The sequence below is a fragment of the Trichomycterus rosablanca genome, chromosome 23 (genome assembly GCF_030014385.1).
Source record: "Trichomycterus rosablanca isolate fTriRos1 chromosome 23, fTriRos1.hap1, whole genome shotgun sequence".
NCBI lineage: Eukaryota > Metazoa > Chordata > Actinopteri > Siluriformes > Trichomycteridae > Trichomycterus > Trichomycterus rosablanca.
The window spans coordinates 4,552,632-4,571,563 of NC_086010.1; the positions used below are offsets into that span (position 1 = coordinate 4,552,632).

The following is an 18,932-nucleotide window of genomic DNA, read 5'->3' on the forward strand; positions in this document are numbered from 1 at the left end:
CTGTAAACTCACTTGAGTAATTTAATAATGTACTGTATGTGAGAGCTGTTTTCTAAGCGCAGATGTGTTAACAGTCTGTGAGATTATTAACCCTAATCAGGGTTACATTATTTTTAGTCATTCTTAAAGTTTTGTTAAAATAGTTCATTATTCTATAGTTAATCACGTTTCTCATTACAGCATTACCCAATATTTTTTAATCTAGGCTTCAACCTGTAGTCCTGTGTTGCTCATTAATAAAATTCCTGTAAGACTTAAAAGTCTCAAGCTGCGTGTGAGAAACTTGGCACATGGCAGTAACGTCTGAGAGCCAGCATGGTTCAGTCTGAACACTAATGTCTGTAATAAATTCTCAAATGTATTTAAAGCTCCTGCTAAAAATAATCAGCGTGCCGCCAAGGTCTTTCATAGATCCTATCAGACATGGGTGGCAACACACATACCTACAATGTCATGATGAAAAGTATTTTTTCAATTACAATATATATTTCTTTTTAAGAATAAAAATTTTAAGGCATAAAAAGAAACCTATTGGGATTGTTGAGATTGTTATTTACTGATCAGAAGTTTGTTCTGGCAGCACTTTGTCCCTTTGTCCGTTCCTCTGAAGCCACCAGGTTCATGTTGGCACAGTGACAGGACTAATAATCTGCCTCCAAAAGCAGGACAAGTGTGAGTCGATATATTTTAACTGAATGGCACCAGAGCTACTGCCAACTATTAAGTGGAATGATGAGGTGCAGGCAGGGGGATGAACCAGACTTAAATAGGGTGAAGGACTAAGCACACAGTTCTACTTAAACCCACTTAACTGTAAAACTGGATGAACTGAGATCTGAGAGGATCGGATCATAATGAAACATTAAACCTACACATTTGCAGCCAATCAGAGACAGTCTCAGATTTTTTTTTTTTTGGGTTACTTCCTCAGCAGATCCGAGGTGACCCAGGGATGTATTTGCACCACTGTTTGATTATCACTTATTTACAACAGACCAGCAATGCATATCATGTTTGACAGATGCACACAACAAGAGTTTAGTAAGCTTTCAAGGTTCTGATACTAAAACAGTGTCAGAGAATCTCTGCTAGCATCAGGGTTACAATAATAATACTGATACAGGATTGTACAGCTTATTAGAGTGTATTGAACGAAACAGTGAGTTGTCAACCAGTCTGCATATTTGTGTGTATTGTGTGCCCTTATGAAAACAATACTGTGGGCAGTGGCAGCTCAGCAGTTAAGGTCCTGGATTAGTAATCAGAGGGTTGCTGGATTAAGTCCCACCAAGTTGTGTTGGTCATATTTGTAATTCATCTTGGATAAAGGCATCTCATTCGATTTAACATCAAGTATATTAAGTGTTGGTGAATTTGACTGAGTAGCACAAATTGAAGGGGGTTTAAACACTGTTTGGGAGACTGGGCAGTTTGGCTATCTCATTCCAAAAGCATGGGCATTAATAAACACATGGTAGCAGTGGGCATGGCTGAAACACCTCAAGAGTTTTTAGTTTAGCAGGTCTGGTGAATCAAAAACCTTGTTTAATTGCAGCAAGTTACAAATAAATGACACCTTTAGTGACACCAAAAAAACATACCTAGAACAAAGAATGAGAGACAGAAAAAGACTGCAGCCTCTTTGATGAACGTTGTTTTGCTTTAATTATTTTATGCATGGCCTCACACATCCATCACTTTTCTTTGCGCTATGTAATGTGGGACGATGACTATGGCGCTGTGATGGTAAACAACCAGAGTTCATGTTTTGGGTTAAACAGAACTACTTTCACACGTTAGTGATTAACGTGGGAGCTGAGAAATCAGGGCCAGATGAAGGTGAGCCCCATCCTCATTTGTGCTGAACCACATTCTAAACAGCAAACGAAACCAGAGGAAGAAAGATCGGAAACATCTAGACCTCTACAAGGCACTGAGCCCGTTCCAGTCACTCCCGAAATCAGCACAGCATTCGAAGGCAAGAACACATGACGACATAGAAAAATAAAATCAAATAAAACCAACCATCTTCCTTTACATCTTTACATCATGTCTGCATGAACAGATAATCACGATACCTTAATCACAAAAACACAGCAAATAAGCAGCCACATAGCAAAGAAAAGTATCCAAAACAAGTGTGCGTCTACTGAGTGAATCTTAAGTGCGTCTATTGAGTGAGTCCTTTGTGAATCTTTGATCCAGGAGTTTCTTTGCAGATACCAGATACAGATATGAATGAAGTCAGGGATGAAATGTCTGCTCGCTGGTTATCGTCGTCCCACTAAACACAGACAGACACAAATCTCCCAACAAGAACACAGGAAAAAAGGAAATCAAAAGTCAGAACTTTGATCTATTTATATATGTATGTATGGATTTATCTTGTGTGTGTGTGTGTGTGTGTGTGCTCTGGCGTGCGCACTTGTGTGTGTTTCTCTCGATACATTCACTCATTTTTTCTGGTTGTGATTAAACCAGGCTCACTTATACAGTGTTGCATCTCTAACTTCAACCCTTTTGGGAGTTTGCGTTCTTTGTTGGGCTCGAGGACGCTTCTGACCTTTCCTTTCTCTGAACAGTTACACAGCCTCCATCTCTCCTTCTCTACGTTCTCAATGTTTACACACAGACAGAGCGATAAAATGGTCGAGACAGAGAAAGAGAGAGGGAGCTGATGTGTGATTAGCTGAGTGCCGGGCTGGTCCCCTGTCCCTCGGTCTCCTTCAGCCCATTTCCTTCCACTGCTGGTAGAACTCCACAATGTTCTTCAGCTCCATCCCCGCCGACGCCACCGCCTGAATGGCCAACTGGCAAAGAGAAACAAGAGAGCGTCACTCCATCGGCTTAGTCAGTACCAACCAACAATTAATTAATTAATTAATGTATTTATTAGGATTTTAGCGTCATGTTTTACACTGTTTGGTTACATTCATGACAGGACAGATAGTTACTGGTTACACAAGATTCATCAGTTCAAGTTTAATGTCAAACACAGTCATGGACAATTTTGTATCTCCAGTTCACCTCACTTGCACGTCTTTGGACTGTGGGGAGGAAACCCACACGGACACGGGGAGAACATGCAAACTCCACACAGAAAGGACCGAGCTTAACATGGATGTGTGTTGCATTAGTTCAGTCATTCACTAATCTTCAGACAGTCTAAATTTAGAAACATGACTACCAACACCACTATGACCCAAACCTAGAGAGTCTCTATAAATACGTAGGTGGACATAGTCAGTGTGTATTCTATTGAACAGCTGCACATACCGTCCAGTTTAGGAAGTACACAGCACTGCCATTCCACAACTAAACGCAACCATATGGGCCAGTAGAAATGCTTTCGGCACTGTTCTGGTTTCTGATTGCACAAACCTTCATGGGAGCGGATCGGTCTGCCAGTTCCTCGACTGTGTGTGCCGTCAGGATGGTCACCATGCCCGCTGTGTCCTCATCTCCTCCACTCTGAAAGCCCGTCAGCTGGCGGCAGCTATCAACCATTTTGTAAAGGTGCCTGCAACCAAAAATATGATAATTTAATATATGCACCTGACCATAAGCTTGTTGGACATCCCTGTCCAAACCACAGGCATTAATAATAAGAGGGAATGTGCACTATTCAGTCACTATTCAGCTAAGACATGTAATCAGCACATTAAAGCACTGCTGACTCATACCAGGCTTCAATGTCCTGTCGTTTCAGCTTATCCCTCTCAAAGCTCCGCCCAGACTCTTTCTGACAGCGAATATATCTATAACAAAAACACAATCAAAAGTAATGAAACAGTTATGCATTTTAAGTGAAAGGCACAGTAACTTAACTACAGAATGCAAAATATTTCTGGAGCCTGACCTTAAAAAGTATATTTAACAAAACCTCTGCAGCAACCTTTAATTCAATTATTTATAAGCAAATTTCAACATAGTTACATTATTAATTAGCATGTATATTCACAGCCAATGACTGTGTAACAAACAAACATATTCTAAGATGTTTTGTTTGATTCAGAATCAGAAATGAATTATAATTAAACAAAAAGAAGAGTCCAGTGAGACAGTTTGGCTGCAAAAAAGCCTGCATGAGCCCCACAGACAGCAAACTTTATTTATAACATAAGGAAAAGCATTTCAATTTCATTTCTGTTAATAAAGTTTGTGCTAAGTTTGATACATTTAGACAATCAAAAAACAAAAACAAAAAAAACATTAAACATAATAGGTAAAACATTTGTGCTGACACTAGATTCATCATCAGAAAAAACATTAAGGAACCTACCGATTCCCCTTTCGAAACTCAGATTCCAAAAATCGGATGCTGTCTCTCGCACCAGGTTGTTCCTTCTTCAGGACGTCAAGTCCATCAATTACTGATAAGAAATCACAGAATATTTTATATAATCACTGGCACTTAATATTAAACACTATTATCTAAAATCTAAGGCTAGATATGATAATAATGCAATCCACATCAGTTTCCTTTTGTCAGCCAGCACTTTTAAAATGCTGAATTAAAAAAAAGGCAGTAAAAAAAATCTGGCAGCAAAAACAGATGCAGTTGTAGCATCCTGAAGGACTACAGAATAATAACTGATTTAACCTGAACTCTTTATTACTCTTGTAAAGATCATGAGTCCTGACCTGTGCGAGGAATTATGATGATAAAGCAGCCACTGGCTGCCAGATGTCTCAGCAGGTTCAGGTGCTGGCACAGAGCGCCAGTGTCGGGCACTAAGTACGGAGACATGGATGACTGGGCCTTGGGCTGCTGAAGACTGCCCTCCAGCTGTGACACCTCCAACTGCAGAAAACAGAAACACAAAGACCATCAGAAGTACTGTACTGGGTTCTCTGTATGTGTCGGCTGCGAGCTCTGCTAAATCCCTGGGATGTAAAAATACAAATGTTAACGTTTTGTGTGTCTGCTGCACTGTGTTTAGCCAAACAGGTGAATTATTACAATAGTAATTGCAAAAGCAAAATCCACAGAAATGCCACCAGAGTTTTGTGTGATGGTAACAATTCTACAAGTATAAAGGACAGAAAAAAGCTAGGTGAGAAAAGTACGAAGAGAATCAAACCTGCAGACGCAGTTGTGCCATGTCCCTCATCAGCCTGTTCCTGCGCGCCTCCTCTTCAGCCTGCAGAACAAAACCAGGGTCTAAATGAGCAGTGCAGCAACACAATGTTACATCTGCCATTTAACAGACGGTTTTATCCAAAACGACTTACAACTGGGATCAATTACATTTTGAGCAATTGGGGGTTTACCAAGAAAATAATGTTTACAAAATATTTGTTTGCATTTCTTAGTTTCTTGGGACTAAACCAACAACAAACAATTCATATTTTATTTACTAGCACACACACGGTATTTTTTAATCTACCAAACAGTTAAGATGATCACAAAAATCATCAATGTTTTTCAGCTGCAGTTTCAAGTTAACATACAAGATAGAAAGGCTGTTTTCTTAAAATCACAGTGTCATCTACCGATATTTTTTAATTTAACACACGTCAACAAAGAAGTAGATACAGTTTACCCAAGTATTTAGACTCAAAGTAAAAGGGTTAAGGGCCCAACTGTGGCAACTTGCCAGTGATAGGCATGAACCCCTAGTCCACTGATTTGCTTTATATTGAGGAAGGGCCTTTCCAGTTCCAGCATGACTGTGCCCCTGTACGCAAAGCGCTTAATGAGTGTATATACCATATAATAAGTTACATTATGTCCTCATTATTCCATTATAAAATTCCAGGGCTAACTGACCCCATTTTGTGAAAAGGTAAAAAAGGCATAAAAGATTATTAAAAGTTGGGTTGTATTTATAGACTTTTCAAAAGACTTTTTGAATATAATTTGTTCCCCATGCCTCAGAACACCACATCTCGGGTTTCTAAAGCCTTGTCAGCTTGGCGGTGCTTCGGAACAGCAAGGCGGCACTTTAATCAGCGCTTGTTCTACGCTGTGAGGGAAGCGGGGTTGCCTAGTAACATCCGAATCTTGAGAACACCTTACTAATATGACAGGGCAGTAGAAGAAAGAACGTGCTCTGCTCTCCACAGGCCCGTGTACCCTGTCATTTATTGGTACTCAAAGTGAGTGGCACTGCTGCAGCGATAGATTTAGGCATTTTGGCTAAGAGGGTTGACTTTTTTTACATTTATAAGAGCTGTTTCTACATGTCAGAAATGTTTCTTAAGCTTTTTTTGTATAGAAATGCTGACAAAAATGAACTATGTTGTCCAACAGTGAAAATGTAAATAAATAAGCATATTTAACATGAATATAATACCCAGAATGCATAAATTTAAGTGTCCCTTAATACATGAGCTCTTTTCCTAATGGAGTATAAAAATAATACAACTGCTGACTAACACTAGCTATCAGTGAAATTATTATCTGACCGTTCTTCTTGTCCATTCATTTACATTCAAAACAAACAGCGTACCTGGCCGCTAAAAACTGCCTGTTCTAATCCCAATCATACATGAACTATGCTTAACAACCATAAGAGATCAGTGTGATCCTTCAACAGAGGTCAAGCATTCAACTCGAGAGCATCAAACATTCGCTTACCATGCGGAACTGGGCCTTCGCCTGCTGAACCATGTTCTCCTGTTCTGATTGGCTGATGCTGGTAAAAATGCCGGCCTCTGGATTGAAATGCAGCACATTGCCTTGGAGACTGGTGAGAAAGTGGCCGAAGCTGCGAATGCAACACAAGCGCACCACACACTGGCAAAGAACAGAAAGATACATTAAAAGAGCTCATCTTATAACCTACAACAGCAATGTGTTGAACATAATTAGCAAAAGCAGAACTTTATTATCACCGATTTATAGACTGGTGTTGTGTAGGGAATTAATTTGTGCTGATAGCACTGTGATGTACATTTACAATAAAAAATATCTGAAAGGAAGACTTCTGATTGGTCAAAACCAAACCCAAGACAACTGAGTCGTCCACCAGTGGCGACCTTAACACGACAGTTTCTCTGCAGTCTGAACAGCTAAAAACAAATTGAATGGACCAGTAAAATTAGAAACCACCCAGTGTGAATTATCCATGCTGGTAGCTAACAGGCTTTGCTTCACCTCCTCCACACCAGTCAGTGTAGGAACATCTGTGTCATTACCATAGCAACCAAACTGGCTACAGAAGCAAAAGTGACTACAGTACTGCCAAACTGGATTCAGTCAACTGTAGTTTGCTGTGTGGACACTTGGTCTAAAAACTGGATTTAAGGAAGAAATCCGATTAGCCATAACTGGACGTACTGGCTTTGCGAGTGTCTCCTGGGAGTCCGTCAGCATTTAAAATAACCCCAAGGTTGAGAACCGCTGACTTGGATGCTCAGTAATAAATGTGAGTTTTGGCTTCTTGTATTCATTTGTGTATACATCGTGTGTGTACCTCCTGCAGTGGGCTTAGGCTAGCCCTGTGGCGAGTAAAATCAAGGCGCCGATGTGCAAGGTTAAGAGCGGGCAGGTGTCGGAGCGCCTGGTCTTCCGGGAGCAAAACCGTCTGGACCATATCCGGCTGCTCACTCTGGGTCAGCAGCTCTCTGACCTCCGTCTTCAGCCCCAGATCTGCAACAGTTCAGAAGAAGCCAACACTCATGAAAAGGCAAGATACCTTATTTTATAAATGTGACAAAATAGCACTCAAAGATGATACTCTATTAATAAGCATATTTAATCAAACATAAAAGCATGAACCACTATCAACAGAGAGAGTATACTGTATTTGTTTGGTTTATGATCAATACATCATCTATACAAATCTGTTCATTATAGTTAAGTTGTGGTGTGCATGTTCCAAGCCCTCATTAATAAAGATATAATGGGGCATTTAACTGGGTGGTGCAACCGGTCTGTTCAGATGTGTGTGTGTATCTACAGAATACAGAATTTATTTATTTATTAGGATTTTTACGTCATGTTTTACACAATTTGGTTACATTAATGACAGGACAGGTAGTCACTGATTACACAAGATTCATCAGTTTGAGTTTAATGTCAAACACAGTCATGGACAATTTTGAATCTCCAGTTCACCTCACTTGCACGTCACCCGGAAGAAACCCACACAGACACAGGGAGAACATGCAAACTCCACACAGAAAAGACCCAGACCGCTTCACCTGGAGATCAAACCCAGGACCTTCTTGCTGTCAGGCGACAGTGCTACCCACCAAGCCACTGTGCCGCACACAGAATACAGAAAGAATTTAGTGATAAACCTTAATAGCGTTCAACCAACCTGCTTCCAAAACTTTTTTCCCATCAGGCAGCAAATTCAGCAGCACAGAAAGGCGATTCCACAAGCTCTGAGAACTCTGTCAAAGAACAGAAAGCAACAGTCTTAAGAACCTACATTAAAAACATGCAGTAATGTTCAGTCTGACATTTATGACTGTTAGCTCTACCTGTGCACACATGAGAATGATGTCTGTGTTTGTCCTCAACCAGTCCAAGAAGACCTTTACCACCTGAATGAGCCCTTGGTTAGTGAGGATATCTAGTTTCTCTGATAGTGTTTTCTCACTGTGATATGACTGATTGCTGTGCTCACTGTCCACCGACTCAGCATCTGAGCGAAAATAAAATACAGCTTATTAAAATACACAAAAAGAGAAAGAAACAAATAAATAAAAACACAAAAACATGACGTACCATCATCATTTGTTCCATTAACAATTTCTGTACTCATGTTACTGAGTGTGTCCTTAGGAGTGGGGGTGGATTCTGGCGTAGGGGCAGGATCTGAGTCAGGGGTTGGGGTTGAAGCGTTTGAGGGTCTTAACAGAACGTTGCTGAAAGTGGGTGCCAGACGGAAGCAGCGCTTGGACTGGAACAGTTGAGAAGACATGGCCTGCAGGTTGCTGCTGATGCTGGGATCGGTGGACAGCAGGGGACCGTTGGTGGCAGGTGGTGTGGCACCTTCGTTCCGGGATGGACGCGTCCTCACCTCGCCCTCCTCCTCCTGTTGCTGCTCCGGGCTCGCCGCATCTTCCATGTCTTCCAGGTCCGAGCGCGACTCCTGGCTGTTCATGTCAGAGTCGGTTTCAACATCAAAGGCCGTGCCACCCTCCTCCTCAGAACCACTTTCCCAAGCCCGCTCACCCGGGGCATCCCTCTGCCCCTCTTTTCCCACAGAGTTTGCTGGGACACCCTGGCCGTCAGGTCTTTGAGGATCTTCGTCCTCATCTTCGTCACTTTCGAAGCCCTCGCTCAGATCGCTCTCGTCCTCGCCGCGAGCACATCGCCGCCGGCGCAGCATGGACAAGCGAGAGTATTTCCTTTTTGGTTTTGGCTTCTCTGTGCTTCCTTTCTTCACAGAGTCTTTCTTAGGAGATGCTGCAGTCTTCTCGTCTTCGTCATTCTCGTCATATTCGTCATCCTCTTCGAGGGAACCATTTTGGAGGGGTCGTTCCGCTGAGGGAAGCGTGGTTACCTGATCCATGGCATCAGCTTCATCTAAGAACAGAACAGTAGCAGGTTAGAATAGGGATGCACAATGTAGAGAAAATATACGGTGTTATTAAATAAAACAAATGCGGGCACGTCTCAGCTTGCTTTTGAGAAAAATGGACGTCAAGTTCTCCTTGCCAAAGACAAAAAGGACCATCCATTATCAGTTTACATGTGAAAGTCTCTTCATCTGATTGGTGTAGAGGCTTAATTGACATTGATAGAAAATTTAGACCCTCTGCTTTTCAGTTATTCCAGTTCCATAGTAGTAAAATAAACTGGAGTACTTTTGTTTCATTTTGAACTACCATTAAGTGACCGTGACAAAAAAACTGAGACTTTATAATAAATAAGAAAACATAAATACATAAGTGTCAGGTTTTCATGGAAAAAGGCTGAAATAAGGCATCAGTTAAACACAGATTAAACTCCAGTAAACTGATATAATTACATTTACGTGCCCTCTAATACCAGAGTATGATTGTATATACACTGATTGTACAGAGACATCAAACATGAAACATAATGATACTCCAACTAAATAAGGGCCAATGTGATTAACAGTCATTATTATCAAGCAGCCCGATATCTTAACAGATTATTTAAATACAAACCAAAAGAACAGGTTCAGTTTAAGTGACATAGTGAACATTTTCTTACCTGCGATGTCAGGCTGTAATGGAGGAACCTCACTCTCTCCTTGCTCCAGCTCGGCTTGTAGCCGAATATTTACATGGTTTACAAGATGTGAAAAAAGTGCAAGCGTAAAGGCTATTGAGGCGCTATACTGCTTCGAACCTGAAATCAAAAGAAATAAAAGACTGACTGAACTGCAAAATCAAGGCTAGTTAAGCATTTAACAACCAACCATTAATGCAATTAACTTTTAACCTGAACATGATTGCCTGCAATTTTCTTTTATATTCTGCTTTCTATAAAATAAAAAAAATACAATGCTTGTTCTGATCATTAATCGTGGTTTCTCAAGCTCTTACCTCCTCTTTTTAGGCTGTGTACCACCATTAGGCAAATTACCACCATTTTAAAGACTAAGCTGTCAGGCAGTACGGTGCAGGACTGATCGTGCTCATCCTCTTCCTCGTTGACGGACTGGCTGCCATTGCTTGGTGTGGGCTGGTAAAACAGCACCAAGTTAAAATCCTCAAGTACGGACTGGCAAAGTGAAGTCAGCTCAGTCTCCATCACACTGCAACCAGCAGGAAAAGAAAAGGACAATAGTGAAGTTTGCAAATCAATGAAGACAAATTAACAACAATAATAAACAATATAGTACACAGCAGTGCAGGTTATACTGATGCTTAGATAATGAACTTACATACAACTCTGTGAAATGTACTAGAGAAGATAGAAGCACATACAATTTATAAACCAAATTGAATAGATTTGTGCTAAAAACAATCAAATATCAGTAGCACATCTGGCTCTCCTAACAATTAATGACAAAATATGATCGGAATCATACAGCTTATTTTAACCTTGTGAGATGACGCAGTTATAGAAATGTGTAGAAGTGAGAGGATGGACAGTGAGAGGAAAAGTTACACAGATGTAGGCTGAGCAGCACAAGTCCGTACCTGTTCTTGGGTTGGAGAAAACTCTGAAGATACATGAAGCTCACCAGAAGGTGTTTAATGTCTTTTGATCTAAAGCGAGAGTAAAAGAGAACAGGTGCTTTTAAAGGAGCAGCACACTGTACTAGCTTGTGCAAGAGGTGAACTACAGTAGCTGGTCATAAATATGTGGACAGTACTCAATCATTTTTAACAGGTAATTGAGTTACACCTACTGCTAATATCAGAATTATATAACACATTCGCTTTTAACTTTAGAGAGGGATCGTTTACATTTCTGCGCAAATTGTAAGAGTGATAATGACATGGGGTGACAAGTCTGATGATGTGGATCTCCAGTGGCCTGCACAAAGCCCAGACCACATGCCTATTAGAAACATCTGGGGTGAATTGGAATGTTGATTGTGAGCCAGTTCTTCTAATTTAACATGAGTGCCTGTCTTACAAATGTTCTTTTTTTTTTTTAAATGTAGCAATCAAGGGTTAAGGGCCTTGCTTAAGGGCCCAACAATGGCAACATGGCAGTGGTAAGGCTTAAATCAGCAACCTTTTGATTGCTAATCTGGTACCTTAACCACTAGGCTACAATTTTTAGTTAAGTAAGCACTAAAAGGGCACTGAAATAGATAAGTCTGTTGTCCACATATTTTTAGCTACATAATATATATGTACTATACATATTCACAATTTAGGGTCACATTTAGAAAACTAGCTTGAATGACTAATAAAAGCAAAACAACTTAAGCCGGGCACTTTACAGCCATATTTAAATCAACGAACAGTGAAAGCTAACCTCTGGCGTGAGGAAGAGGGTTTCTTGATCTCTTGTTTTTTCACCTGGTGGTACATCTTGGCTGCTTTGTCAAACAGCCGCTTCAGGTTTCCGTAGGCTCCTTCAAAGGGAGTCTCCGACTGAATACTGTTCAACAGGAAAAACAGGTTAACCAGCTCACACAGACCACACTTTGTTACACTGATGACACTGAGTTGATTTTTCTAAGATCGAATGGCACAATAAGTGCAGATGTAACTGGGAGTCTTTTTTTTTTTTTTTAGAGCAGCAACAGTTGTGTATAGTGTAGTCTCATTGCCCTCCAGAGGATCTGTGAGGATGTTGCATTTTACACTGCACATACACGTACACGTTTTTCAATTGAATTTGCACAGATTAAAGGTCTCATTAAATGTGAAAAAAAATCTGAAATGATTTCCATTGGTCTGATTTTTTACATTCCAAAAGCCTGGCATTTTAATGGGGTTTGTAGACTTGTTATATAATTCAGCGGTAAAGATAAGTGCAAAATAAGTCCAAAAAAAATGTTACACTGAGTTTTTGGTGGGTTAATTCATGTATCACAAAGCAAACACAACATATTCAGAACATGAAAATAGATCAGAGCCAAAAATAATAATTTCTATTCATACATTGCGCCATTATCACAAACCACCAAAAATGTAATGGTAAACAATCAAGTCAATGCGGGCGCTCAGGTGGTGGGGCAGTAATACAGTATATGCTATTGACCGGTTGGGTGTATAGACAGACATTATTGGCTATGCCTGAGAGAGGTGGGGTGGGTGAAAGGAATTCTAGAAGACCAGCCTTGAAATTAGATGGGGCATTTGGCATGAAAATTGTGCCAAATAAGGTATGTAGACCAGTATGAGCCTCTGCGCCAACCCCTAAATACAGGAAAAGCCCCAAAAAAACCAAGTCAATGCACATTAAGAAATAGAGAACACATCCGATCGATATTCCAGTTCTTTTACCACTAAGCCACCACTTAAACACAGGGTAACACCAAATTGCAGGTTATCTTTTGGCAGAAGCCATGCTTATTTTGTCTGTATCATAGCAAGCACATATTTCAGTAATATTATACACAGTGCAGCGTAATTTTCCTTAAGCTAAAATATCTGGTTGGATTGTGGAAAATGTGTATTAAAAACCAAGTGTTACTGTAACCAGTGGATACGGGTCTGAATAGCAGGATTTGGGTGTATTTATATGCGTGCAAAGAATTTCGTACATACTGTATAAATTCATATCTGGCTTACCAGCGCAGGTAGTAGTATGTAGCTTCCACATTATAAAATTTACTTCCAGACAGTGTACCAAGCTGATTAAAAGGCATTCCTGTGGAAAACAACAGGTATTCCTTAAGAATTAAGCTTTTCAAAACAATAAGTTAACCTGTGAACCACCTTTTTGGATCACAAGTTAAGAAAAGTTAACACACTCACCAATATGAGGTGAAACAGACAGGGCCTGGTGGTAGAAGCGCTCAGCCAGTTGCTCAGCCTCCACACCCGCCAGTTCATTCTGATAGCGCGCTGCACACATCAGACAACTCCTTTCACTTTCATTTTATATAGTAAACCATTCTGACAATCAAGCTACCACTGGTAAACAGCAAGCAACTGACAGAATCTCTACAGTAGTGCAAATCCAAGATTTAAATAAGAAACGTATTTAAAAGAATAGAATTTTATGAAAAATATCTCAACATGTTTTATAAAGAATAAAAAAAACATTTACCAAGGTCACCCAAATACACTAGACATCGATGACACGCCATCTGTGCCCATTCCATTTCCTTTGGTGTGGCAGACACAGGCTTCTTAGGAGCTACAGAGATTAAAACACACACGTCATCTTACATTCAGATAATTTGCATACCAATTTTAATTTTATTTAAGATTTATTAACATCATGTTTTTCAGGTAGTTACAGGCTACGCAAGATTCATCAGTTCACAAGTTAAATATCAAACACAGTCATGGACAATTTTGTATCTCCAATTCACCTCACAAATCAGAGCACCCGGAGGAAACCACACGGACACCGGGAAACATGCAAACTCCACACAGAAAGGACCCGGACCACTCCACCTGGGAACTGAACCCAGAACCTTCTTGCTGAGCCACCGAGCCACCCTCTTTCCATAGCAAAAAAACTGAATTTACTTAACATCATACTGTCGAGGACTGAGCAGGATTTATTATATCGTAACACAACACAACTGGCATGTTAGAGCAGTGTTTGCTTGCATGCCACCCTCCTCAGGCACTGGGAAACTGGTTACATAAAAACAGGGACAATCTGATATCCTGTTAACTAAATTATTATGTTTTATTGTTTATCATGTAGGCAAGGTATAAAACTGCCTATGGTTTGGAATGGGATGTCCAACAAGCACATGGTCAAGCGTCTACTTTAAATTTAATTAATTCTGTTGTTTCTCAACAGTTGATGCTACCAGGAACTGGAGATTAATATGTATCTAAAGCTATATCACATTAGAGGGGGAGGTGTAATGCTGGATATCAGCACTGTGATTCATTCGACATGCTGACAAAAAAGTGCTGCCAAGCAACACCAGACCGCAGGCTCGCTTATATCCGTGACGCCAACGTGCACAGATGTAATCACCCCCTTTCATCTTGTTTAATTTACCATTAATTATACTGTTAAATTCATGAACATTTGAAGTGGACTCATGTACATAAACCTATATGCACAGACACATTTAAACTTGTTTCCAAATTTATGTTGCATAAAGGAGACCCTACAAGACAGTACAGCCAGTTTCTACTTTTCTGACTTTTTGAGAGACTTACCAATGAGCGGGTCAGTGACGTGTGTCCAGTCGATGCAGTCCTGCAGCTCCAGCTGGTAGTGGGACTGGATATAGAGCAGGAGATGCTGGTAGAAGCCCACTCCAGCAATCAGGTGGGTCCTGTAGGCACATTCTAGAGCACTGTGGCTGTGGATGTGCTACAAACAGAAATAACACATATTTAATGATACAATGAAAAATACTTATTTCTAATTGGCAGAAGCCTGTTCCTTATGGGATGCAAATTATATTTAGGGGGAACAGGAAAAAAAACACACTTACTACTCTTAATAATCACACTTAATAATCGTAATATTCTCCTAATAAATAATCGTAATACTCTCCTAATACACACAGTGCTCCATAAGCATTTTTTTAAAAGTTGGATGTAAAACTTAATCTTGTTAAAAAGCATTTTTCTACATTTCTACATGCCAGTCCCCCTCCCAACCCACATTAATCTGAGGGCTAAATATAATCAGCAAGCCACACACTTGTCAGCAAATACACTAAGACTAATTAGGCATAACGCTGTGTGTGTGTGTGTGTGTGTGTGTGTGTGTGTGATTACAGTGTTTTAGCAATTACAGTGGAGCATAATGAAAAGACCATAAGTACCTTTTTGTTGGTCTTGATGACCTGGATGACCTCGTAGTAGACCTTCCTCCATAGCAACTCCTCTGCCTTGCGCCCATAGTCGACCGGGTGCAGGAACATCAGCTTTACGCACAGCTCACGCAGCCTGCAGAGAAAGAGTTAAAACAAAACGTTTTATACAGCAGTCGCTATACAGCAGGGTTCTATAAAGAGGACTGAGAGTGATGTTACAGACTGCTTACTTGTTCCTCAGACTGATGTTCTCTGGTTTGAACACTTCTCTGTATGAAGATTTACAGGCGATGATCACATCCAGTTTGTGCACAGATTCCACTACAGCCCTAATATGAGGATGTAGAGCACAGTGCTAGTAAATTCTAAAGTTGATTTGGCACAACAAAATTTGACACAACAAAGTGGCATTTGACCTTCTGTCCAGAGGTTGTGGTCTCCCCTTTAAATCATGCATCGCTAATCAATCTCGGACTTGTGCAAGCTTGTTTACAACTGTGGGCAATAAGCACCCCTTTCAGTTGCATTTATCTGCAGGTGAAATGGCACGAGCAGTGTTTCAGTAAGAAGTAGTTAAAAGCATTTCTGGAGGAGGCAGGCTTTGGCCTGTGAGGTACACCCAATTAGCCCAACGTTGGCCAAAGGGCTTGTTTCTAATAATATCTTCTTCAGCAGCCGCTCAGGTGGTGCAGAAGTCTATTCACTAGCCCACTACTGCTGAGATGTCAAGCTTTAGTTTAAGTCCACACAGAAATGACAGACTGTGGGAGACAATGGTCAGGTGGGTGCCGCATTGCTGCTGCAATTACGGCCTCTCCTGGCTGGTCAAGGCACCTGTATGAGAGACGACTGACCTATGGATAGTAGAGTGGGTCTCTCTGTACACCCTACTGCTTTTTTGAGATACCATGGTGTAAAGAATCGGTCTCCTCAATCAAGGTGCAGTTTTGCAGGAAGTTATAATTGGGGCAATGGATAGGACTAAATCAGCTACAATCAGCTACCATGGTAAGCAGTAATGTGTCTTTCAAACACACTACCTTAATTTGCTTATGCTGTCAATATTTACCTGCTTTTCACCATGCCAAAATAAAACCACATTTTCTATGTCCTCCGATACTTCAGATACAAAATTCAGCGAGTGCACTTTGTGCAGCTTATCCAAGTTTAGAAGATACTGAATGAGTTCATTGGTGCAAAATAATCCATACTGCAAGAATCACATTATGACAGTTTTAGAAATGCATCAACAAGCACTTAGGTAATAGAATTTTGGCAGCTCTCAAGGTCTGTATTTGCCCATTAATAATCTAATATTTTTCTAAATATAGTCAGTTGCAAAACTTAAGACACCCCTGGTCAAATTCACTTGCACAAAATCAATAAAACAGGTCACACGTGGGGAAACTTAATAGCCTTTTTAAAGCAAAGGCCAAACATGCAAGGATATGCAAACTTTAGTATGATTAAGTATTATAATCATTATGTGATAACACATGGCTTTGTCTGTCAACTAACCAGGGTGTGTAAACTTAGAAGCAGAACTGTATATAGGGGTTTATCAGCAAAAAGTGAAATTATAGTCACAGTGTTTTAGGATTTTAAAATGCACCATATGTACTGCAGCATTTATGGACCAATCTGAGATCAGATGCGAGCACATCGGGGCAATGTTGGGAACTGGAACTGGAAGTGCACTGACAAGTACATCTCCTAGGCTGCTCTGTTGTAAGAGAACAGCCATAATATGTAGGACCGTCAGGCACAAATCTCAGCAATAAAGCTGTTTTAAACTGTTATGTTCATAACTTCACACTATTAAAAAAATATCAACCTTAGTAAGGTGTTGGGGCACCAGAAGATCTTCAGTTTACCTTGGCATTAATTCAACATATACTTAAGTAATAAAAGACAAATCTTTAAAAAGATCTAAAATTATCTCCATTTTTGTTTTGTTGATGTTAACATGTACAGGCACTTATTAAAGCTTTTATCTAAAACAGTTTACAATTGTAACAGCATATAATCGATGCAACTGATGGTTGAAGACCTTATTCGTGGCAACCTGGCAGTTATGGGGGTGATTATTAGCCTAGGCCCTTTACCACTGAGCAGATCATTGCACTGCAGTAATGTTGGCGGTGCACAGCCTTGTCTGATGTCTGTTTTTCTTTACATTTGATTGATTTTGTACTGGGATCCAGTAGCAGCAAAGACCCTAGCATATGATTTACATGAACTTTAGACCAATCAAATTATTTGATGAGCACCCATGCCCTGTAGATGGAGGAATTGTCAGCCTGGAAAAGACCACCTCCAAAATAGAAATGTTACTGATCAATTAAGCAAACTACTTTGACAGCAGTGAGCTTTTCTGTCTAAACGGGACAAACAGATTCAACCAAAATGCCCCATCATCACAAAAGGGTTCCTGGATCATCTCACTGTAGCAGCCAAGCATTAATGGTACCAATCTATAGATGTAGATCACACCTGTCATGAAAAAAACTAGCCAGTCGTGTCTCCCAATACAAACCTTATTTTAAAGACACATATATATTTTCTTTATGGCTCAAAACATACGCACTCATTACATTACGCCACTTATTAATAGTAAGATTTGTTCTTGATTAGTCAATAGCTGTGTACTATTAATCTAGATAATGTGTATCATTAGCTTCAGCAATGAAACAGAAAACTGGTATAATAAGTGTCAGTTTAATATGAGGGTTAGTGTGTTTGGGGAGCAGCTACAGAAGATAATAGAAATATGCTCGTGTTAGCAGACATATATTGACAGTAATGGAGGTGATGTTAGCTTAGCACAGGTAATGGTACTGTTTCTAACTTAGCCACAAGCTATATTTGCCACACTCACCTGTACAGGCGCTTGATGTGAAGCACTTTGGCCTCAGGCTCGCTGTCCTGCCCCGGTTCACTCATCCTAACGCTCCACCTGTCACCGGTCAGCTGTAGATCAGTAAGGCCGAGCTGCAGAGCACCAAACCCGGCTACTGATTAACACTCGCCTTGCTAATCTACGTTAGCCACTGGCTAGGTAGCAAGCTAACATTAGCTTCCTCGCTAGCTCCCCGCTTTCCGTGTTTACTAAAACAGACTCGCTGTAGTCGCTTGCTCTCTCTGCTGTAAGCCTCTCTACCCATCCGCTCAAAATCGGGGCAAAGCAGAAATGAAGGCGGGTTGGGTGCAGGTCAGCTGTCCTGACCCATACACAACTTCATCTTCCCCGTTCCAGCAAGCATTCCGTAAGCGGCCATCTTTCCAGACGGACCGTCGTGATCTCGCGAGATTTGTTGTCCTTTCCTAACAACGACGCAGTGATGAGAACTAAAGTATCGCGAGAGTTTAGATAGGATTTGTGTGTGTGTGTGTGTGTGTGTGTGTGTGTGTGTGTGTGGGATATTTAAATTGGCAGGTTACTTTCAGTTGTGTTAAAGGTATAAAAGATAAGTTACTTTTTAAAGTCAGCACGTTATTCAATAAGTTCAAGTCTTCATTAATAAACCCATGATTTATTGCATTTAGGACAAAATACCTTACCAAGATTACTTTAATTAAAACCACAATATTATCATTAACATTAATAATGTCATTAATACAGTTTAGACA

General features: G+C 40.4%; 1 protein-coding gene across 1 annotated transcript; it reads right to left on the reverse strand.

The window, feature by feature from the left end:
* Positions 1-1,641: 1,641 nt before the first annotated feature.
* On the reverse strand, positions 1,642-18,575 carry smg5 (SMG5 nonsense mediated mRNA decay factor). The gene is made up of 22 exons (XM_062985689.1): positions 18,181-18,575; positions 15,533-15,631; positions 15,312-15,435; positions 14,695-14,851; positions 13,613-13,702; positions 13,318-13,407; positions 13,132-13,210; positions 11,867-11,992; positions 11,077-11,145; positions 10,477-10,688; positions 10,142-10,279; positions 8,684-9,487; positions 8,437-8,600; positions 8,271-8,346; positions 7,422-7,597; positions 6,584-6,742; positions 5,085-5,144; positions 4,645-4,804; positions 4,283-4,373; positions 3,684-3,758; positions 3,382-3,520; positions 1,642-2,810 (listed from the first exon to the last, which is right to left on the reverse strand). The coding sequence occupies exons 1-22, from the start codon at positions 18,243-18,245 to the stop codon at positions 2,727-2,729; spliced, it is 3,237 nt and encodes a 1,078-aa protein (XP_062841759.1). The 5' UTR covers positions 18,246-18,575; the 3' UTR covers positions 1,642-2,726.
* Between the last annotated feature and the right edge of the window lie 357 nt (positions 18,576-18,932).